Source organism: Pithys albifrons, chromosome 6 (assembly GCF_047495875.1).
Source record: "Pithys albifrons albifrons isolate INPA30051 chromosome 6, PitAlb_v1, whole genome shotgun sequence".
In the NCBI taxonomy this organism is placed as follows: Eukaryota; Metazoa; Chordata; class Aves; order Passeriformes; family Thamnophilidae; genus Pithys; species Pithys albifrons.
The window spans coordinates 22,569,756-22,593,836 of record NC_092463.1 but is presented as its reverse complement, the minus strand read 5'-3'; the positions used below and the strand labels follow the sequence as shown (position 1 = coordinate 22,593,836).

Sequence of the window (24,081 nt, the reverse complement as noted above, 5' to 3'; positions counted from 1 at the left end):
CTGGCGGATGTCTCAAAATCTCCAGCCCTTGTTCTTGTGGGTGACTTTAACCTGCCAGATATCTGCTGGGAGCTTCATACTAAAGAAGAGGCAGTCAAGGAGGTTCCTGGAGTGTATAGAGGACAATTTCCTTCATCAACTGGTAAATGAGCCTACCAGGGGTAAGGCCCTGCTAGACCTACTGTTTACAAACAGAGAGGGGTTGGTAGATGATGTAGTGGTTGGAGGCCACCTGGGCATAGTGACCATGAAATAATAGAATTTTCAGTCCTCAGGGATGTCAGGAGAGCCACCATTAAAACCTCTACTTTGGACTTCCAGAGAGCAGATTTTGGCCTATTCAAAGAACTGATTCAGAGCATACCCTGGGAAACAACCCTTAAAGGTAAGGGGGTCCAGGAGGGATGGACATGTTTTAAGAAGGAAATTTTGAGTGCACAGCAACAGGCTGTCCCAGTGTGCCGAAAGGCCAGCCGGAGGGGAAGATGGCCAGCTTGGTTAAATAGGGAGATTCTGAAAGACATCAGGGATAAAAAGAAAGTTTACAGACTATGAAAAAAGGGCTGGCTACTTACGAAGAATTTACAGATAGAGCTAGGTCATGCAGGAAAAAAATAGGGAAAGAAAAGTGGAATTTGAAGTAAATTTGGCTATTTCAGTTAGGGATAACAAAAAGTCCTTTTATAAATACATTAATAACAAAAGGAGGGGCAAGGGAAACCTCCATTCTCTGTTGGACTTGGAGGGAAATATAGTTAAGGAAGATGAGGAGAAGGCTGAGGTACTTAACACCTACTTTGCCTCAGCTTTCACCAGTAAGACAGGTGGCCCACAAGACAACTGGCCTCTGGAGCTGGGAGACAGGGAAAGGGAGCTGAATAGCCCTCCTGTATTCCAGGAGGATATAGTTACTGACTTACTGAGCCAGCTGGATCCTAACAAGACGGGATCCATCCCAGGGTGATGAGGGAGCTGGCAGAAGAGCTTGCCAAACCACTCTCCATCATCTTCCAACAGTCCTGGCTCTCTGGGGAGGTCCCAGATGATTGGAGGTTGGCGAATGTCACCCCAATCCACAAAAAGGGCTGCAAGCAGGACCCTGGCAACTACAGGCCTGTCAGCCTGACCTCCGTGCCTGGCAGGGTTATGGAGCAGTTCATCCTGAGTGCAATCACACAGCACCTTCAGGGTGGACAAGGGATTAGACCCAGCCAGCATGGGTTTAGGAGGGGCAGGTCCTGTCTGACCAACCTGATCTCTTTCTACGATCAGGTGACCCACCTGGTGGATGAGGGGAAGGCTGTGGATGTGGTCTATCTGGACTTCAGCAAGGCCTTTGACACTGTCTCCCATAATATACTCCTGGAAAAGCTGGTAGTCCATGGCTTGGACAAGTGTACCCTCTCCTGGATTAAGAGCTGGCTGGAGGGTCGGGCCCAGAGAGTGCTGGTGAACGGAGCTGCATCCAGCTGGCGGCCAGTCACCAGTGGTGTTCCCCAGGGGTCTGTGTTGGGTCCAGTCCTGTTTAACATCTTTATTGATGATTTAGATGAGGGGATTGAGTCCATCATCAGCAAATTTGCTGATGACACCAAGTTGGGAGGGAGTGTCGATCTGCTGGAAGGCAGGAGGGCTCTGCAGAGGGATCTGGATAGACTTGAGAGATGGGCTGATTCCAATGGGATGAAGTTCAATAAGGCCAAGTGCCGGGTCCTGCACTTTGGCCACAACAACTCCCTGCAGCGCTACAGGCTGGGCACAGAGTGGCTGGAGAGCAGCCAGGCAGAAAGGGACCTTGGAGTACTAATTGACAGGAAGCTCAACATGAGCCAACAGTGTGCCCAGGTGGCCAAGAAGGCCAGTGGGATCCTGTCCTGTATCATAAATAGCGTGGCCAGCAGGACCAGGGAAGTGATCCTTCCCCTGTACTCTGCATTGGTGAGGCCACACCTTGAGTAGTGTGTTCAGTTCTGGGCCCCTCAGTTCAGAAAGGATATTGAGGTGCTGGAGTGAGTCCAGAGAAAAGCAACAAGGCTGGTGAAGGAACTGGAGCACAAGCCCTATGGGGAGAGGCTGAGGGAGCTGGGGTTGTTTAGTCTGGAGAAGAGGAGGCTCAGAGGTGACCTCATCACTGTCTATAACTACCTGAAGGGAAGTTCTAGCCAGGTGGGGGTTGGTCTCTTCTCCCAGACACTCAGCAATAGGACAAGGGAGCACGGGCTTAAGCTCTGCCAGGGGAAATTTAAGTTGGATATCCGAAAAAAATTCTTTCCAGAGAGAGTAATCAGGCATTGGAATGGGCTGCCCAGAGAGGGGGTGGATTCACTATCCCTAGAGATTTTTAAACGCAGATTGGACGTGGCGCTGAGTGCCATGATCTAGTAAATGAACTAGAGTTGGACCAAGGATTGGACTCGATGATCTTGGAGGTCTTTTCCAAGATCGATTCTATGATTCTATGATTAAATATTTCTCTCCCATCTTCATCTCAGGGCTACTGTTTTGGTTGCTCTCCCTAACTCCGCATCATAGGGTCATTAAAGCAGTACCTGTATGCTCACTACTGCTTCCTTAAAGAAAAACTCTGGAGTCTGGGCATGAAAATGATGGGTTTCAGTGCATCTGAAATTCCCAATTTGCAGGAGGTACTAGGTCAGAGTAGGAATTCATCCATGCTGTATCTTCAGTGCCACTCATCAGGTGTTTGAAACCAGTATGTACAGGCTTAGGGTCTTCTTCATAGATGCCAGCATTATTTTCATTTTTGCATGCCCTTTGCACAGGCATTGTCCCCTAATTAGTTTCTTGCACTGAAATATGTTTTTCAGTTCCATGCACACCTATTTGCAACATTACAGCAGAAGTGATCACTGGGGTCAGAGCAAGAATTCCTCTATCCCAGAACTGCATTATGAAGGTAGATGCTTTGGAGGAAGATGAAGAAACTATGTTAGAATAGGTCTTTTCTTGATACTTTTGTGCTTTCTGGTAGTTACTGATTTAAGGGCTTTCTGACCTGATACTGCATCCAGATCAATGTGTTCTACAGTCGCTAATGAGCATATTTTCTCTGGATGTGTCAATTCTTTGTTCTTCTTAATCCACCTATATTTTTAAACTCCACTGTATCCTGTGGTGACAAGTCTCATTGTTTAATCATTGAAATGTGGAAACTACTTTATTTCAGCTGTTTTTATTCGTGTTACTTGAGAATTTCATTCTATAACTCCTACTCCTTATGTTCCCCACAACTGGGAAAAAGATACCCTGTTCACCAGTTCTGTCTTAACTGGTATTTTACCACTATCATGTAATATTGTCAGACATGTCTTTTCTAAGCTGAAGAATTCTATTCCATGCCTAACAGTTCTTTCCCCAGCTTGTGCACCTCCCTGATCTGGTGCTCTGATTTGCAGTGACACACATCTTAGGGATCAGCCATAAAATTTATTCACCCTCAGGTCTTGCTACCAGCACACTTTCTTTTGTATGTGTGTCTGTCTTTGTGAGCACATGCATGTTTGCTTTCATGCTTTCAAACACCATCATGTTTGTAGCCCTCCCTATGTGAGTACTTCTAGGAGTATGCCACATGCAGTTTCTGCCAGTGGTGGAAAAGGATAGTATGGTTTGATCACTATTACTTCCATAGACATTGGCCTGAGCAACTGTCTCTGGCTTCTACCTCATGCTCTTATTTCTTTGATCACTCAGAGTAGATGCCACTCACCCTGACTCACTGATAATGACAAAACCTATCCTGGAATTATTTAGCAGAGGAAGAAAAGGGATGGAAAAGAGGAGCTAGCACAGCTGTTGTGTGTAATTGGATTGGAAGGGGGCCTGCGGCTACAATAACAAAACTGCACTCCTGGCTGGCTTCACTGCTGGGGCCTGAGAGCAGCCCCTTGGCTGTTGTGCATGGCATGGCTGAAGTAAAGAAAACTGACCACTCCCCGCCTGTGCTACTTCTTTGCCCAGTTTGGAAAAAAAAGGCACCATGCATGCCAGCAGCCAAGGAATCAGGTCACCCTCTTGGCAAAGCTGACCTATCTAGCACGTAAGAAGTCTGAACTAGCCTGCAGAATGATTTTTCCGCTTTCTCCATTCTTTATATCTCTCAATACTGGGGTTTTGCTTCTTTTATCTGACTCCTATGCTTTGGCCCTGTTGGAATGCCCTTTTTTTTTGTATGTTGAGATTCTTAGGGAATTTTCCACAGACTTTGGGTTTTAGAAAGCCTCAAGATGGCTATTTTATGAGGGACCACATGGAAGACAAGGTGCTTGTCAGCTTTCCACCTGAAGTAGAAAAGGGAATTGCTGATGGAATTGGAGTATGAGGCTCAGAGTAAAGAAAAGCCTATTTCTTAAATAATTGCTAGTTTTAGGAAATTTGGAAAGGAGGTGAAAACAACAGTCTCCACTACTCATTGGAGCTCTTCTCTGTAGTGGATGTCATTTTATTTCTGGAAGAATTGCTGGTTTGAATGTCTTCTTTCTTCAACTTTGCCATAAAGGATTTTTGAGGGTATCCTCAGAAGAAGGCCCGATGCCCTATCTCAGACATACATTGCAGCTGGCCCAGTTAATGTCTGAGTGGGTCATGGAGCCTGATACCCAGAAAAAGGATCCTCTATGGGTAAGCTTGCCCCAGGGGAGAACTGAGTAGCTGCTGTTGCTGGCAGTCTCTTTTCCCATTCATTAAGAGCTTTTGGGCTAATCATCTGGCAGCATCATTAGAAGGGAAATACTGAGGCTGTCTGCCTTAACAGAGCAATTCAGTGCGGCCGGCACACCCCCCGCACACGTGCCCAGAGCATGGGCCCAGTGGCACGGGACAAGCTATAATTAACTAGATGGCGGAGTCCATCTTCCTTTGTTACTGCAATCACGTGTCACTGCCAGCTGTGTTTTGTGCTGTCCCCACCTTTTGTTTTGTGGCTTTGTTTTCCATTTTAAGTGCTAAGTATCACAATGGAGGGGGGAGGCAGGGGAGGGGAAGCAGAATTCAAACTGCCTCCGAGGTTTCCCCCTTCTCCACCCTGGAAATTGCTCCTAGCCAGTCCTTAACGATGAGGACTGCTGTTGAGCTACGTTGCTCTTTCATATCATCGAACTCTGAAGCTGCTTTTAAAAATGCCCTTCTGACTTCATAAGAATCCAGTGTTGGCTCTTGATACTTTGTACAATTAGAGCATAATTTTACTATTTTGATATTGAAAGCAGATGGTTTATAAATTTTTTAAAAAACAGTAGTTCCTTGAAATGTTACTTTGAGATCATGGCAGATTAATAATAACCTTTAAGAAAATAATACTGATTTGCTAGTAGGTTAAAGAAATGTTAAAAAACCTCCCAGACTTAAATAGGAAAAATCAGTTGTGGCAGGCATAAATCATGGCCAGAGAGCAGAGTTTATATGTCTGTCTGCCCTCAGACATGGGCATGCCCTCAGCAACGGACATATTATTTGAATAACAAAATGTTGTTATGAAGAAGCAGGCTGATTTTTCTTCATATTACTCCTAAATGTCTGAAGAAGCTGAAGCTCCAGAGGCTGAGCACAAGCAGATGCTTATCATCATCTAAGAAGCATGTTGAGAGTCTTTTTCTGAAGCCATGTGATTGTCCTTACTGTCTTGGATGTTTGAAACTCATGAGTAGAAAGTCACCTGATTCTTGACTTTGACATAACATTTCTTTACAGACAGATAATTCATTTATTCTGAGGTTTTCCTAAACCTTTTCAGAGCACTTACTACCCACCGTTTTTGTTGGGCAGCAGTTGTGCCCAACCAGTAAATTATTATAAGGATGACTAGATAGGTTTAGAAAAAGCAGGCAACTCCTTGGCCTTTGGAGCTCATGCAGATGCGTGTCAACATTTTCCCAGTTCTACACTGTCTGGGTTTGCAGGTCTGAGGCTATAATCAGAGTTTCTTGTTGAACAAATATAAGATTTAAAGGAAAGCATGTTTCACTTGAATTTATTCGGAAACTCAGATTTTCTTATAGGATTCCTCTAAAATGGAATGGCTATTGGCACAAACAATGGTAGAATATATAAATAATATGCTTTGGGGCCTGATGAGTTCATTTAGCATCCTGAGCCTGCTGAAAACTTTGGTGGTCTTTATGACTGATGCCCAAATAGCATGGTGATACACGTCCCCACTATTCTGGCAAAATCTGGTCTAGTTTGCAGCCCTGAACAATTCATACAACTCTTGCATTTGTTTGTTGGATGCCCTATTAGTTTCTTGTAGTGCAACAGCAAGCGCTGCCCCATGTCACCTTGAGGTGACTTTGACTTTTATGATTTGAAAATTGTTTTAGTGTCTTGTCATGTCTTGAAACTGATGTAAAGGTGAGACAATTATGTCAGTTCATGTTTTCTATGTTGATTTTACTCTGACTAATTTGAGGCCTTTGTTACACATGCTGCAAATGTCACAGGTTCTGTATCTCAATGGTTGAACGTTTTGGTTAATGACATTTTGTTGGTGATAAACACACTCATTTTCACTCCTACTTTAAATTGCAAGGGAGGAAAATTTTCAGATGGGAAATGCTGATGTTATTTCATAATGTTATATTATTATTCTATCTAATAAGGAACCTGGAATTCTGTTGATGTTCTCATTTTTAAAATAAGGATCTGTGTTGATGGACAATTTCTGATATAATATTAATTTTTTGCTCTGTCTCCCAGTCTACCCTCCTTTTTCTTCATGCTTTAAGAAGGAAAAAGTAGCATTGAGGGGGGAGTGCAGAATTTTTCATTTATCTTCCTGCTTTGATTGTCCAGTTGGGACTGGAAGATCAGGAGGTACATACAATAGCACAGATACTGTTTTATTTACAATTTATGAAGAAGCAGAAAGTGTCAGAGCATTTCTTAAGGACACTTGCTTTCAAAGGCATTTGAACCAAGGCTAAACCAGGGGCCACAATAGTGGGTGTATGTGAGGGTTGCACTCACTCCTTAACTTTAGGCAAAAGGCTGATGTGACTGACAGACAGGACACACAGCACTGGCCTTCTGGAGATAAAGGCCAAAAGGGGTGTTGACATTCCTTACATTGGGAGATTTTTTTATAGCTCCTCTGTGGCTCGTGAAGGGAGAAGGGATCTTCTTATGGTGTAATTCAGTGTGTTGCTTTGAACCTTCTCTGGAGGTTTCTCTTTGTCTGTGTACAAGTGGACAAAACCCCTGCCATCCCCAGCAGCTGCATCTGTTGGTGCTGGGCCTCTTAGGCATGACTTTCTCTTCCCACTGTGTACAAGGGCTGAGGATCCCTATCTCTGTTCCCTGTTCTGGCAGCTTCAGCTGCATGTCATACTGACACCTTCTAGCCTTTTCTCTTTTTTCGCCATTGCTACAGGGTCTCTGTGTGTTGTAGGTCCTAACAATTATACCTTCGTCTTGCCTTTTACAGTGACTTTCAAGTGTCCATTTGGTCAAACCTAAGATTTGCCTATCAAGAATGATAGGGTCAGTAGCCATAAATAGATACAAATTCAAACCGCAGAGCAAAATGATTCACTGAATTATAGCTTGGAATTTAAACCAAAAGTGTCCTACAGTATCAAATCTGTTATGTTTATTTATAGCTAAAAGACCTGAAAAAAATCTAAACCTATGTTGCGTTTCTGATTATTTTTCTAAATCCACAATAATCTTCAAGAACATTAAGATATTTGCATTCCTTAGACTGTACATTTATTAATCCCCTTATCGGGCTTGGAGTTCTCTGTGGGTGAACATATTCTTAGCATGATCTGGATTTTAGATTTCTCCAGTCGGCGCAAAGGAAAAATATAAAAGAGAGAGAAATAAACAAATTCAAACTCAGCATGCTGTGTGTTGAAAATTCTCATTCTAATAAATTCATTTGACCTCTCAGCCTCTGTGAAATTAAAAAGTCACAGCCCTGTTTGATTACAAAACTGAGTTAAGATATGGGGGATATGTGATGTTTGTGCATGTATCAACCCCGCAGCCATACTAAGTGCTATGAGGGGTAGAAGATGTGGAGAAGTAATCGAGCTCAAGGAATTTGGTCAGGGTACCAAGTACAAAAGGGGTCACTTATGGCTTCAGTGGAAAGGACTTGATGTTTGTTATGTTAGTTCTGTGACATCTTGTGTCATAAAATTGACTAATGGGTCACTTCATGCCTAATGGCTTGGCCATGAATATATATTAAATAGCACCTAAAGAATATTTGTATAAATACATTTGCATAGTGAACATATTTGAAAATTGGGCCTAGAAATGGATTTTAATCAAAACAAACAAAGTTTGTTCCAGAAAGAATTATCAAACAGAGAGTGGAGCAGCCCAAGTAAACACTGTAACTTTATCTACAGAGCTGACAGTGACTATCAGTGCTGAGGGGAGCTGTGGTGCTTTCTGGCGTTACCTTCAATTATGAAACCAAAGAGTAGCGTTAGCAATAGAGCCATAAGGTAACACACTGCCCTAGGAAACTGAATCTGCAGATCTTCCCAGAAAGGGAATAGAGGTATATTTAAATAGGTTATTGTTAATTTTTTTAGTCCTTGCTATGTCTGGTGTACTGGTGCCTAATTAGTAAGTGTGAGCAATCAACCAGACTCCTAAAAATACGTGATGAAGCCACATATCCACGAATGAGAATAACTTTGTGTGTGTGTGTGTGTGTATGTATGCATTTAGCCCAGATATTTCATCTAAAGCAGATGTGGTGTGATCATGGCCTCCCTTTTACTGACCAATGCAGCCTTGAATTTAAAGTCTTTAGCTGAGGAGAAGTTATTTCTGTATCTCTCCAGAGGAGCAAATGCTTCCTGCAGACTCTCATTGCAGACCTTGGCTTTCATAGCCCATTTAGCTATACTGGTGTGCAGTGCCTCTGGAGTTGTCCTCCAGGGATATGCTGAACCTCACAGTTCTGCAACGACAGATGATTTCCCATTCAGTGTGGAAAGCAACACCTGCAGATGTTTGTATCCTGTGTGCTGCAACCATACTTGGTCTAATTCAAGTATGCGAGCTCCAATCCTGACAGGTATTGGACTGTGATTGGTGTGCATCGATATTGCTGCTTCTTTTGCAGTTTTGTTCTTTTTCTCTTACTTCCTTTCTCTCTCTCTCTCTCTCTCTCTCTCTCTCAAAGGCCTCGCACACCTGATGATGAGTGAACAAGGTAAGTCCTTTAACTTCATCCTTGTTTCAGTCACTGATCATGAAAGAGCTTTGTCCCTGCTGGTTTTCTGAGCTGGGCTTTGCATAACAAAAGCAACTAAGCTTACTGAGTGCCGGTCAAGCTATTTGCATTTTTGCCTCTGTGCTCCATGAGCCAAGGCTACTTGTCAGCCTGGGACTCAGGTGCCCAGAAGGGAGCATGAAATGATTCCATGGACAGTAAAGAGGTATGGTTCCCCCTTCCATACAGCCCACCAATTATTTTATCTTGCCATTTATTTCTTCTTGTGCCAGCTGTAATGACTCCCACTTCTGCCTACTAAATGTAGACCTCGATGTTGATCTTTATTTTTAAGAGTGCAATTATTACAAAAAATATGTTAATAGCCCTCATGGCATGATCCTAACTCATTATGAATCCTGAGGAAAATTGCATATAATGATCTGTAGTCCTGTGTCTGCAATTTGAAATACTCAAATATGCACAGAGCAAAATGGTTTAGAAGAACAAGAGGGCTAACTCCAGACTGGGCTACAAATGGGATCTAGGCCCAGATCAGAGGTCACATTTTAATATTTCAGCCTGCAATGAGTTACATATCTATTGGCGGTGATCATTAGTCCCAATTTGCACTATGAGGGTATGGAGTCAGATGCTGGTGAGAACAGGTGAAGTGAGGAGAGATGTAATTCTATTTTCCTCTAACAGTGCCAGTGTCTTGCTGACATGTGTACACAAGTGTCAGCAGCACTGTTGATGCCTTCTAGTCTTGTGAGTGCAGGAGTAAACCATTGAAGACTTAATGCAGGGTGTGTGCAATGTGATGCACTAGAAAGACCAGAGCAACTGTTTGTCTGTAGGGAGAAAACCTGAGTTTGGACTCTAAAGCCTGATGAGGCTTTTCTACACTAGATGTACACAAAAGTGGTGATTTTTCTGGACATTAAGTAAGCATGTATCTGAGGTTAGACAGTCCAAAGAGTTAATAAGATAGAATATAGTGCCTGTGAAGGCTGAAAAGTACTTAGGTGCTTGAATAAAAGAGATTTAGGTCTCAGCAAAATGTAGAGAGGCTTAGGATATAATCAGCTTTTATTCTGTTTTCAAGTCTGTTCTGAGATCATGAAAGGTTAGGAAACAATCAGAAGTGAAGTTGAGGCTCACTTTCCATTTTCTATACTGCTTAACATCCCTGTGTTGTTGGAAAGGTAGGAAAAATGAGGTCTTTATTGGGTGCATGTCAAGACCACAGTGTTTGGCATGTGAGGCACCTGGCTAAACTCTGGGAAGCACTGAACTCCTTCTCTATCACTGCCAACTGTTCAGCTGGGCTCATGGCTCAGAGGTCTTGCTTGTTGAGGGAGCATCCAGCAGAGAGGTCCCTTCAGCATATCCTGGTGCTCAGGATTCAGCTGAGCCTGGCAAGATGTTAACAGAGGAAGGCATGTTGGAAGTGATTAGGACAGTGTACTTTGATGGCAACTTTCATACTCAGTGACACTGAACATTTGTTTGTAGTAGTCTGTGATTTAGCACTGGATTATATAAACAGGTGCACTTGGTTATTTAAATTAAAAGTTGCAACCCAGCTGGCTCATGAAGACTTGCATCACCTATTCAGACCTGTATGGTCACCAACCCTTTCTATAATCCCTCGTCTGGCAAAAAATTGTGAAAACTATTGCTTTTGGCAACTTTAGCCACCCTTGTTTATCCATCAGGGAACAGTGGCTTCTCTTTTCTTGTTAACAAACTCACAGATATTGCTTTTTGATAAATATTTACTCTATAAAAATATGATGGATATAAAATATGTAAACGTATATGTGTGAGTAAATATGCATTGTCAACATTATATACAAATTAGTTCTGGTAGGTGAGATGTGTTTAGCAAATATATTACCATGAGATTTGGGTATTTTTCTGTCTTGTTTTTTTGAATTTGACGTGGATTGAGGCATAACACTGGCATGCTATTGCATGAGCAGTTTGCATTTCTCAGTAGAAAATCGAATTAAAGCCAAAGGGCTTAACCAAGCAGTTGCTGGTTGTACTGTCAGTAGTTTAGGTTTTGCTTTGTGCTTTAGTTGTGGTGTGTCTGTTGTTTTTCCCTTAACATTTTGTATTTTTTGGTTTGGCTGTTACATAAATATGCTCATTTCCTTGTTTTTCTAAGTATGGCCAGTGACATATTTTTTTGTTTTTAATGCTTCCTTCTTCTTTTCTCTTTTGCGTCCTCCATGATGGATACTCTTCTTGTTCCTCCTCTTAACTGGATGCACACCTTCCTGTCTGTAGGTAGAAGTAAAGGTAGAGACCTCGTTCTTTCTAAGACTTCATTGCTTGTAAAATGTTTGCCCATGGATGAATTGTATTTTTATTAATGTTTTGTATTGGAACTTAACGGTTTAATTTTTAAGTCTCTTAACAGTCTTTTATTTTGTATTGAAATATGGAGGAAATATTTATTAGGATGAATGCTTTGAGGCTTTCTCAAGAGTTGTTATTTTCTCCCCGTTCACACTAAGTATGGGTGGTGCAGTGTTGCTGTGTCTGTAGCTGCTGTTACTGGAGTGCAAAGGGACCATCAGTTCAGTCAAAGACAGAGCCAGAGGCCAGTGAGCTGATACTGCTGATTCTTGCATTGGAGTGATGCCACTACTGCTAATTTTGGCACTGGTATTGGTGGAAGCAGAACGTGGACTTGTCGACTACCCTTCATCAGCGGAGGTCTTTCCTCCCACCTCCTCTGCTTCCCATCCTTTCTGTTAGTTGCAGAGGTGTTTTTCAAAGAGAAATTGAGTTGCAAAACTTGCAGAGGAAACATAAGTGATCAGCACTGCTTAACAGAGAGGCTTTGCAGGTCAGTACAGCACAGGGCATGCAAGGCCGTTCTGGGGCTCGAACTTGCTCTTCAGCAGTTCACACCTATTTTAGGAATGCAGAGGGCAGTCATCCATCCCTAATTAACACTGTCAAAAAGGCAAAATGCTTCAAACCTGCTGTGGGTCTCCAGCTGGACTGGAAGGAGGGTTGAAGCTTAATTGATAAATTATAAGCGTGGCTTGAGAAAAATCTTTTTTTTGGGGAGGGTTCTGTTTTCCAATGAGATAAAAAGATTAAAAGGCTTTGATGTAATGAGGCTTACTTTGTTTCAACAAATACACTGCTGTAAAAATGATGTATTGATCAGAATGATTTGAATATTGGAAGATGCTGGTTGTGTCCATGCCAATAAGACACTGGGGAATGAAATAACTAATTGTGCTAGTATGAATTTGGGAGGATATAAGAGCTCAGAGGGTTTGTTTGTAGTAACTTTCCTTTGAGGCATAAGCAATCTCTGCTCAGTAATTACTACTCCTGTAATACCTGAATTCTGGGGAGAACAATGGTGTATTAAACACCTTAATTTGTATGATTCCTCTTTCTGATGCCCTACCTTCTTCTAACAATTTTGTATTCTTGGATTCTCTGTGATGGATTGCTTAATGTCATCAATATGATGATTAATTTCATAGCTTTTCTATTCTATTCTACCCAAAGCTGGGTGGTGGAGGATAATACCTAAGCTGTATTCAGAGCAAGAGGTGAATATCAGAACATAATAATCACATATATACCCTGTGAAAAATATGGAAATCTAATGCTCTGAGCACTTCATACACAATATTACTGTGCTTCAACATAGCTGCCAATAATTCAGTTAGCTGATATATGGCTTATTGTGATTTAAAGGTCCATAAAGATGAGGACAAATCTTGTGTAGTGTGGTGTTAGTTCATGTTGCTCCCTTCTTTTCTTGGGTGGCATTTGCACTGCAGGTCAGCCTGTGTAGGACTAAGCTAAAAGTCTTTTCCAAGGCAAAACTCCTAACTGAGCTGGTAGGTATGAGGATTGTAATATATAGTCCACAATTATTTCATATGTACGGAAACATAATTTACTGTGTCATTGAGTGAAAATATCATTTCCCTTCCCAGCTATATGTAGTTTTTAACTCTAGTTATACCAAGTGACTTCATCAGAGAACCATCGCTCTGTGTGAAAAATGGCATTTCTTTCAGAGGGCTCAAATTGTAATTTTCAACCCATACCTGGCCTTCAGCTTAGAGAAGGTGGTACCAAGTCATTCAATGATGCCATGAAAAGTTCATATTTTTTTGGCGTTCTTGTAGTTTTTAGTAGAAACTGGCAACAGCTCTGTCTCATGTCACATATGTAGCCAAAGGATATGATGCATTTGGTTTAATTTTGCTTATGATGTATTTGATTTCATAAAACCTTTTCAAAATGTATAGTAATATGTAACCTTGCATTCATCATTTGAAACAAGTGTTTCGTTAGTTGTTTTCACAGTAGTAAACAGGCTTCTTCTGCATCTGTCCTTTTTAAAATGTTCAAGAGAATTCAAGTTTTTTTCATCAGTTCTTGGAAAGTTCAAGAAGATGAAGTGTGGGTGTTCTGGGGTAACAGCTGGAGTAGCTGAGATATGGAAAAACACTTGGGTACCACTTGAATTTTAACAAACACTGTTTTGTTTCTGTTTGATGTATAGAACTGGTTGTGGAGGTGAGGTAAATGTGTGATGAGGAGGGAGGACTTCTATTTAGTTTGGCATGAATTGCTGAATACAACTTCTCTTCTGGAGAGATACTGACAATTAAGGAACAATTACTTAGTTTATTTCCCTAACACTCCTCTACAGTAAATGATACCAAAGGAAATCATAAATATCCAACTCTAATTTGCTATTGTACTAAAGTTAATATGTGGTCATGTTCTTCCATATAATTTGTTCTCTTAAAAGCCTTTGTTAAGGAAATGATTATTTGCCTTTTTGCTGCCTTTCATAACTTTCTTATGTATGCAGTGGATTTTGTTTTATCATCACTCTTGCTTTGGGTCTGGCTTTTATTGAGATTCATGTCCCTATTTAAAATTGTCAGTATTTCTGGTGGGAATCTGCTGTTTGCCGTAAATGAAGTCCTTTGTCTTCTTAAAGGCAATAGCAAAATTCACGTTGAATCCAGTGGGCCAAGAACCCAAAGAATTGAAAAGTCTTAAACATCCTCTCAGACACAGAGAATGACAGTGAGGTATAGCTGGTTTGTGGGTGCACACAGGACACCTCTGTAGCACCCCTGCAGTCTGTTAGAATGCTGATTCTTCTCTCTGGCACATGGCTCCTTCCTTCCATCTGTAACTGTGCTGGATGTGAAAAACCACACAGCTGCATGCTCATTTTCAGTATGAAGAAGGTATTTTCTTCAATCACAGAGAGAAATGAGAATACTTGTATATTTCAGAGGTGGGACATTTTTAAATACATGTTGTGTAGACTAAAGGGTACCACCAATTTTCCTGTATAATAATCAGCCTTGCGAGATCAGATTATCTCCCTTGGTCCTAACTGCTCTTAACCCGAGTAGTTTTTTTAAGTCTTAGACGGTTTAGTGTTGCTATCAGAGAGCAGTGTGAGGTTCTTAGTTCTTGAAATTGTTCAATAATATTGACCTGAAGGTAATGGCACAGAAAAAATGAAATAGCATTTGTGGGCTTGAATACAAGGAAATGACTAGACCTTACTGATCTGGAAAATAATTTCAAGTTCTTTTTCACAAGTAATACCAATAGGGTTTGTATTGGCTTGTTCCAGAAATAGTGTGGCCAGCAGGACTAGGGAAAGGAGCATCCCTCTGTACTGGGCACTGGTGAGGCTGCACCACAAGTCCTGTGTCCAGTTCTGGGCCCCCTGCTACAAGAAAAGACATTGAGGTGCTGGACTGTGCCAAGGAAAGGACGACAAAGCTGGTGAGAGGTCTGGAGCACAAGTCTTAGGAGGAACAACTGAGGAAGCTGAGGTTGCTTGGCCTGGAGAAAAGGAGGTTCAGGGAAGACCTCATCACTCGCTACAACTACCTGAAAGGAGATTGTAACAAGGGGGGGGTTGGATTATTCTTCCAGGTAACAAACAATAGAATGAGAAATGGCCTCAGATTGCACAAGGGGAGGTTTAGATTGGATATGTCTTTATGGAAAGGGCTGTCATCATTGGAACAGGCTGCCTAGGGAAGGGGTTGACTCACCATGTGGTGCTCATGAACACAGTTTTGTGGTGTACTTGGCAGTGCTGGGTTAATTGTTGGACTTAATGACCTTAAAGTTCTTTTCCAACCTAAATGATTCTAGGGTTGTATGTGAATAAGGCCCTCTGAATGGTCAAGAGTTCATGCAAATGTTGAAGTGAAGCATCAATAACAAATTCAATCCTTTGTCTCCTATAAATGTCTAACTATACAAGGGGAAAACCAACACTATGTTCATCTTGCCAGCCTTGGCAGTGGTTTTTATGGTCTGCTTTGCCCTGTAAAGTATCTTAATATTTGCTTTTTAAATGTGAATATTGTATGATTTTGGTTTCTACACTTAAAAGTATTAAGGACTCTAAAATATGTGAGGTAGTGGGTTTCTTTTCCTTTGGTGGGAAAAAAAATCCTGCATTATTGTAAGGATGATGACTTTCAGTTTTAATTTTACTCTTAACAACTGTTTTTATGGTTAGCAAATACTGAATCTGCAAAACCTCTTTGATAGAACCAAGGCCTCTTGAATGAAGATATCATTCTTCTGAAATAATTTTTTGTAAGTAAAATTTTGCTGCAGGTTTCATATTTTATTTAGGAAAGAAAGAAATATTTTAATGTAATTCATAGAAGTCTAATTTGAAATGATTCACAGTTGGTGAATTTCAAATGTAAGATATTGGGGGACATTTCTGCAAGGCATTCATGCTATTTCTTTATATTCCAGAATTGGTGACATTTTCTGAACTTTGGGGAATAAAGTCACTTAGATGTTCAGTATCAGCTAAAGCAAAGGAATAGGTGTCTTATTCTTCTTTTTATGCCTCTTTGTTACATATTTATGAAGGCAAACATATAAGACATTAAATAGGACTTTTCTGATAAATTATTCTTTGTTTGTGCATATGCCTATGTGTGTTTACAAACAATGTGTATGCATAAGATATTTAATAATGTGTTAAGTATTTTGTAGTTTGTAGGTAACTAATTTTTTCTTACATGTTTTCTTTCTGCCTTACTTTAAAACTGTGTTTTCCCAAAGTGTGAATGAATAGCTAATTCTTTGCTGGCTTTCATTTTTATTAAGAGGAATGATTCCTGTGAGAGTTAAAGACATCGTGGTTGCATTGTGTGTAAACAGGAGCTAAAATATTGTCATCTTAGGCTGTGTTGTAGTCTTCTGTTCTCATTGAGGCTCAGGTTTCACTCTGCCCTAGGAGAGTATTTCATTGATATCATTGAAAGGCTTTTTTTCCTTCCTTCCTTTTCTTCTTTTGAGGCATTCAGTTGTGTAGAGATGCCGAGGTAGCAAAACAGGACACGTGCTTTGTAAAAGGCAGGCTAATAGCACTTCTGACGGACATCTGATTTTTAAAGTGCTGTAACTTTCATTAAAATTTACATGTAAAGTAAGGGCAAGCACAGTGACATGAAAGCTAATGCAAGTCGCACATCTTGACATAATAACAATCACAAGAAACTGGAGATCCCAGATGGCAGCTTGGCCTTTGCCATCCTTTTAATAAGCTACTAACTGCTAATTATTGCACTGTTATGGGCAAGTTAATTTACTGTTGACTCTTAAAGAGACATTGTGCCTTTTTCTGGCATTTAGGTTTTTCAATTTAGATTTGAGAGTATTTTTTCCCTGCAGATTGGACTCCTTCCAGTGGACAGTAACAAAGAGGCAAAGAAGCAGAGAGGAAATGGAAAATAATAAGCAGTGTTTTCTTTGATAATAGCAGAATACAGGGTTGTGGGTTTTGGGGCTTTTCTAGGCCATGGTTTAGACCTGAAAAGAACACCAGCATGTGTATTAGATCTAGCATTTAGGTTTTGCTTTTAACAGAGTTAAATACAGAGTTAGTATTATTGTTAAAAATAAATAGAATGCCTTTCCCTTAAATAATTGAAGCTTGATATTCTGAAAATAAGTTAAACTAGAAATAGAAAATCCAAATAACAAGTTCATTTCTTTTGCCGGAAATGATTTGAAGGCAAAATTTCAACTCAGAAATCTGAAAGCTAAAATATCATTGTATTTTTGGAAAAATTCTTCATTTTAATATTCCTTACCTGGGTTGTATAATACAAGGAAGGAGTGTTATCTGTAAAACATAAAATTTTTTAAAGTGATCTTTTTCTTTTTGCGGTTGAAAGGGTCAGTCAGTAAGGAGACCAGTCAGAGAGAATTTTTGACCTAAGAACCTATTTAAGAATGAAGAACAGCTGCAGTTTAAATGGACTCTAATTCTCACAGTTAATGCTGTTTTGTGAGCGCATGATTCTCTGTGATAACGTTTGGGAGGAGTGTGGTGGGTAAATAGCTTATTTCCTGTGCTTTGTGGTAATGCAGCAGTGGTGCTAATGCCATCAGGATCCGAAACAGACCCTGTTACACACATCAGACGGCCCTGCAAAAATAGAAAACCCTGTGAAAGAGGGGAGTTTCCTAGTTTAAGGCTCATTGTGGCCTTCTCTGGACTAAAGTGATGAGGTTAAGGTATCAACAGTTTAGAAAATATGTGCCATGTAAACTGGATCTTATACATTAAGAATAATGGCTTAGAAGCAGCAGCCTTATTTGCAGCACTTTACCAGATAATAAATATTTTTACTAGAGATTAGTGAATAACATGCCATGCAAATGGTTGCAAAACTTTTACTGTGAAGAAGCTCGTGCTTCTTTGAATCGTTGGATATAACACATCCAGTATCATCTGTGGCAGTTACTAAGTCATGCCTAACGGTGTGGGATTTTTCCCCACATCATTATTCTGGGTTTTAATTTTGGCAATGCACATCTTCCTGTGACACCCAGCACCTTTCATTTATTTGGTTGTACTCATTGTTTTCATGGAGCTAGAGCTCCTTCTCATGCTGGTTTTCATTTCCACATTTGTTTCGAGAGCCTTGGTAGTTTTGAGTGCACGTCTCCAAATAGAAGTCAGTACTGATAGGCTATGAAATAAGGGAAGATAATAGAAAATAACACTGCAGAGAGCAAGGAATCAGGTGTGAACACAGCACTCATAGGTTGTAGCATATTCATTTATTTTAGAAGCCTTTTTGTTTTGAAATTTATGTTAGAAATGACCTATTCTGCAAGTTGTGCTGAATCTGCTGTGTTCCCTTAACTGCCAGAGCAGTCCATAGAAACTAACAGTGTTTTGCACTTGGGAATGTATTGTGTACCTGCAGGGATAAAATCCCCAAATTTTGTTTTAGAGGGATTTGCTGTGAGATGCTGATCCTGTACTGGATATGTTTTCTGTACTGAGAGGTTAGATGTAGTAGTATTTAGAGCCACATTTTTCACTGCTCTGAAAGGATTTTACAGTGAGATACCTGATACTGAAGCAGAGGAAATGCACTGATATAAAATAAATAGTGCAGGGAAGAATCTGGCTCTGAAATTGTTCCAGCTAACCTGAGGGATTCTGGATCATTCTCCCAAAATGATGGCCTCAGTTTTCTTATTAAAGACTGCAAAACATTTAGTAGAAATGGTTCTTTACCAGCACTGCTTTGTGGGGAAAGGCTTTAAACAGAACTGGTACTTTTAGAATTTGTGTACACAGTTGTCACCATTAAAAAAGTCAGTAGCATTTGCCAAGCAGTACCACACAGTGGTGCCTGAGATATCACCTCCTCTCCTACCGTAGAGCAAGAAGATGGTATGTAGTATTTGTAGGTAAGTGTTTACGATTTGATTCTGTCAATTGCATGCATTTTAATCGAGCTTTTCTCTCAAATCACCGTTTGACTGGGGATCTGCTTATGGGTCAGATTAATTCTAAAGCAAAACATGATTCCTTTTTATTGACTAAATTCTCTTTACTGAAGACTTTAAAAAAACATTTCAGTATTTGTTCTAAAATAATGAAGCTTTGTGATTGTTCATTGTTAATAGTGGGAACAAAAATGTATAATTTTAAAAAATAACTGTATTTTAAAGGGAGCTGTGGTATTATTGGGTATAGTGAATCATATTAAGTCAGCGTTATGAAGCACACACCTTATTCCCCTAATTACTGGTATATTAATAATGACCAGGTTGATGATGAATGTTCTGATCACCAGCTGGGATCAGGTAATTACATTTGATTATGTAAAGAGTTAGTTGCTGTAAGCCGTGAAATATTAAAACTTGGCTAGAATAAATATCACTGAAGAACCTTTGTCTTTTACATGTGTATTCAGCTGCCAGTTCTCTGAGCAATTCTTGGTTCACTCGATAATGTTGGGAATCAAACTGTGAACAGTTATTTTCCAGCCCTGTGAATGTTGATAAAGGGATCTTGCATAGCTGCTGGCTTGTCCTGTGAGGGGAGAGCACATTGCTGCATCGCAGCACAGGGATTACAGGCTCTCTTTTAGCTCTGCATTAAAGATGTTGCAATCTTTTGTAAAACCTTGGGCAGCACATAGCATTGCCATGCATTTGCATTTCCCAGCTCTGATGAAGGACACATGTGTTTCAGGCACCAGTGCCTTGCAGGACTGGCCAACTCCATCATCCGAATAATACATTTATCTGACCATTTTTATATTTCTTTTGGATAATCTTACTCTGCAGACACTGCCCATGAAGTCTACAGCTTGTAGGGCATGTTCCTCTCTAGATGTTTTTTATCTTTCAGTTTACCAAATTATTTTTTCCCCAGAATTTGTTCAGTTGTGAAATATCCATTGATTTGTCTTTCCCCTGTTGCTAAATTGCTGAAAAGACACATAACTTTTGTTACGTGTCTCATGAAATACTGTTATAAAGAGCACTTTCTGGCATTGATCATCTGCAGTTTGAACAGAATAGCGTTTTTGCCACAATGCGACAGACCATTTATGCCAGTGTGGAAAAAATCTTTGTCTAAAGTTGGAAAAATCAGATGGTACAGATTGTAAGGCTCTCTTCAGAAATGGCTTGCTGTACTTTAGATGCTCAATTCCAGGCTCAGGATTTCAATTTCTCAGTCAATTTTATGTTACTAGATATAATACTAGAAACATCATTAGTGATTTTTTCTTTGCTGCATTCTTGTACTTTATTCTTTCTCTCTATTGACTCCATCTTTACAACAGATGTATTTTAAATGAAATCTGCTATACTGCATTGTCCATCCATAATTCAACAAATATATTACGTGGTAGATGTGCTTATTGTATTGTCAGCCAAAAGTATGACTTTTTTTGTGTTAGTGCTAATTTCCCAAATACTAATTTATTTTTTTAAGGGGGGAAGAGAGGAGTGGAGACGTAATCTCAGATTTTTCTTGAGTTTTGTCTTCTAAGGTTCTTCTATTGAAACCACTGCTGTTTTCTTGCTAATTTTCTCCTTCAGGTGTTTGCTATCAATCTGCTGGGTTAACTTTGTGCTATTCCATCAAGCAAGTTTGGTAAATGTTGATCAGTGCATGAAATCAGATCTTAAATGGTTGCAAAATTGCCTTCCTTCAGACTGTTTTGATCACAAGGGCTTTCAAGTGTCAAAGTCATTTGGAGAACTAGATAGATAAAATGCATGAGCACTAAGCTTTTCCAGGATAGAATAAATAAATGTGTTTTCCACTGCCTTTGATAGTGATTTGTTAAAAAGAAAAAAAAAGAAAGGCAATTATATTAAATATTTACAAGAGTGATTTAGTTGTGTAATCTTGTGCTGTGCATCCCTGTTTAACAGTGAAATCAGCTACTGCTGAAGTAAATGTCATTAAACTGGTAGTGCTGTGAAGGTCACTGCCTATACAATGTCAAAGCAATTTATAGAGAATAATGGTTTTTGTCAGCTTTCCAATGTACCAATGTCCCTTCTTTTTGTCTCCTTTTCCAAAAATAACTGAAAATAATTTTTTTTCAGAAATCACTTTGTCTCTGACTCTTTTCCCATCTGACTGATTTTGGATCTTGAAACCTCTTTGCAAGTTTTCATATTGATGTGCTCAGTGGACAGACAGTGATTTCCTTCTTTCTGGCATTGAACTCGTTACAGCTCTATTTTCTGGGATTTCCACTTGGCCATTTCTTAGCAGTTCATTTTAAGAGATACTGAATTATGACCTCCACTCTTACGAGTGATTGCTTTTCCTCCCCTGTGCTATTTCCAGCCATATCTGTCTGTGAATCTCCTGAAAAATTCTCTTTGTTTCGTGGGCTGATTGTTTGTCATCAGAGCACATGTAGCATGTTGGCAACCTCCTGAACTGGTAAGTGTATTGTAAATACTTGGAGTACATGCTTAGTGAAGAGGTCTCAGAAGTGAGAGGTGTGTCCTTGGCTCTGCAGCTGGTTTTCCCTGTGAATTGTCTGGGCCTTTGTGCCTCTGTGTCAGAGAAGTGGGGACAAAAGCCCTTCACCCCTGCTCAAGGAGGCTGCTGCATTGACACTTATAGAATGTCCTGAAAGCAATGCATGGTGAATGCAAAGCATTATCATTCAGCTTCACATCCATCCACTAAGAAGGTTAATTGTTTGTTTTCCTTGTTTTACAGTTGAATAAGCAGAAGCACAGAGAGATGGAGAGAGCTGAAGGAGAACAGGCAATAAATGCCAGAGTTCTCTTGTCCATTCCTGTTTCTGTAAGCACCAGTGCAATCTATTTTATAAACTACCAAATAACTTGCTTGTTCTACCAAGGGCTCTCCCAATTAGATTCCACTTGCTAAAGCAATACCTAAGAAGATTAAAACTGTGTTTATCTATTGATAAACACATACATGACTGCAGAAATAGCATTTATATTTTACAAAGGGAACAATGCATAATCTCTCTGAAAAAAATCTACAGAATGAAAAAATCTATCAGAATGCAAAGGTCCCTAAGTGTGGTCTGTAAGGATTTTGTTGGGTAAGTACATATGAGCACACAGAGACAATGTGAGTTTCTTCTCAAAGGCATGACTTTTAAGGGCAAATGTAAAAGAAAGAGGGCACTGAAATAGTCAAGATGTGGAAATGTTTATTCAGTTATGAGGAAGAAAAATGGATGTACAGCATCAGCAGTGAAGGGGAGCAGAAGGAAGGGTAGTAGAAACATACATACTCCTATCTAGGAGGAGTGTCCCAGTTAAAGTGATGGGAGAAGAATCTTCCATGAACACTGATCTTCTGGAAAGAAAGAGGTGGGAAGATATCCCTACATTATTTTTTGCTGATAGGTATTGGTAAGCTTATTTTTATTTTTTGATTTTTGTGACATCTCATTCCACAGTGCAATAGGAGAAGATCAAAGTCTTTATTTACTGACCGCTTTGCATGGTCTTCCCCTCCAGGCCCATTAGCAGACCTTTCATATGTTGTGAAAGAGGCTAGTTCAGCAGGGTGTCTGGAAAGGATGTGTATGTGCATGGTTGAAACAGGCCTTGTGATTTTCTTCAGTGTGTTTTATCTGGTTCTTTGTCTCTTTTTATGCAAGTCTATGATTAACATTGAGTTCTCCCCAGAATGCTGGCAATTATCTCACAGGTGAAAGGATTAAGAAAGAGCTGTGAGAATTACACTGGGATTAAATAAGACTGCCTTTTGAGTGTGTTTGTGGATGAGTGATTTTTTTTTTCTCTAAGAAAAGAGAAAGAAGAGAGAAACTAGCTTAGCCTTCAGGTCTCTCTAGGGAGGAAAGTAATACCCTTGAATATGGAAAAGTAGCATCTCAGCTTGGGAGGAGGTCATGCTGAGAAAGGAAACGTAATGTTGAGGCACAAGATTTAGAGTCCTCAGTTCAGTTCTTGGTTGCTCTGATTTTGCTTCAGCCTGTTCTGATTGCCCACAGTGAACCTCAGCTTGTCCAGGTGTGAAATGGAAGTGCTGATAATTTTTGTCTTCTGTTGCATGAAACTAAATTAATTACTCTGTAAGTGTGCTAGGTTTTTGGGTAGTAAGTACAAAAGAAGACAGAGTATTCTTCTCATGCCCCATGCTATGGTCACACATCCAACAACATGATGTGTTGGGTTATTTCTGCTGCTCTATTGCTTCTCTCTCTATGCAATGAGTTGGGCAGAGATAATACTGGTAAAAATGGGTAGCTCAGCCCTTTCTTGAGGTGAGAGAAGAAACTGTTCCATGGGATTGGCATGCTCAGACTTGGTAGGGGCAACACAGCTTGCAGGCTGGGTCATGCTGCACCTTATCTACAAACTGGCTGGCTTGTGCTCGTACAGGGCCTGGCAGATGTCACCACTGGTAGGAGCCTGTACTTTGGGCTGCAACTCTGGGCAAAGAGTTTAGTTCACCTTTAGTTATGTTCTTCATCTCTTCTGACTCTGGCACCACTTGGATTTGCAGTGCAACACTGCCTGAAGATCCTGAGAGAAATTGTGCTTTGGTGCTGAGAAGGTAAATAATGTTGGCAAACAGGAGTGGGGTTATGGGATTGGGACAAAAACTCCAGCAGGTGCTCTGCTGAGTGTGTGTGTGGTGGGAGCAGTGGCATGCAGGGTCTGTGCTAACCTCCATATTGCTGAAGAGACTTGGGTGTTTCTCACTAAGATATAGCAGCTCTGCTTTCAAGTGAAATTGAGTTTTTATACTCAGAGCAGTTTATTTCTCATAGAATCCTATGAACATAGAATAGTTTGGTTTGGAAGGGACCTTTGAATGTCATCTAGTCCAACCCCCCTGCAAAGAGTGGGGACGTCTTCAACCAGATGAGGTTGCTCAGAGCCTTATCCAACCTAACCTTGAATGTTTCCAGGGATGAGGCTTTCCACCACCTTTATGGGCAACTTGTTCTAAGTGTTTTAACATCCTCACTGGTGAAAAGTTTTTTCCTTATATCTAGACTTTAGTTAAAAACCTTTAGTTTAAA

At 40.3% G+C, this 24,081-nt stretch overlaps 1 protein-coding gene across 1 annotated transcript in view; it reads left to right on the top strand.

Moving 5' to 3' along the window:
• The window catches only part of NRXN3 (neurexin 3), a 1,004,771-nt gene that overhangs the window by 91,512 nt on the left and 889,178 nt on the right, over window positions 1-24,081 (top strand). The window contains exons 4-5 of the mRNA XM_071557744.1: window positions 9,164-9,193; window positions 11,492-11,503. Of these exons, the coding sequence (XP_071413845.1) occupies window positions 9,164-9,193; window positions 11,492-11,503 (42 nt within the window). The remainder of the gene's footprint in view (window positions 1-9,163; window positions 9,194-11,491; window positions 11,504-24,081) is intronic.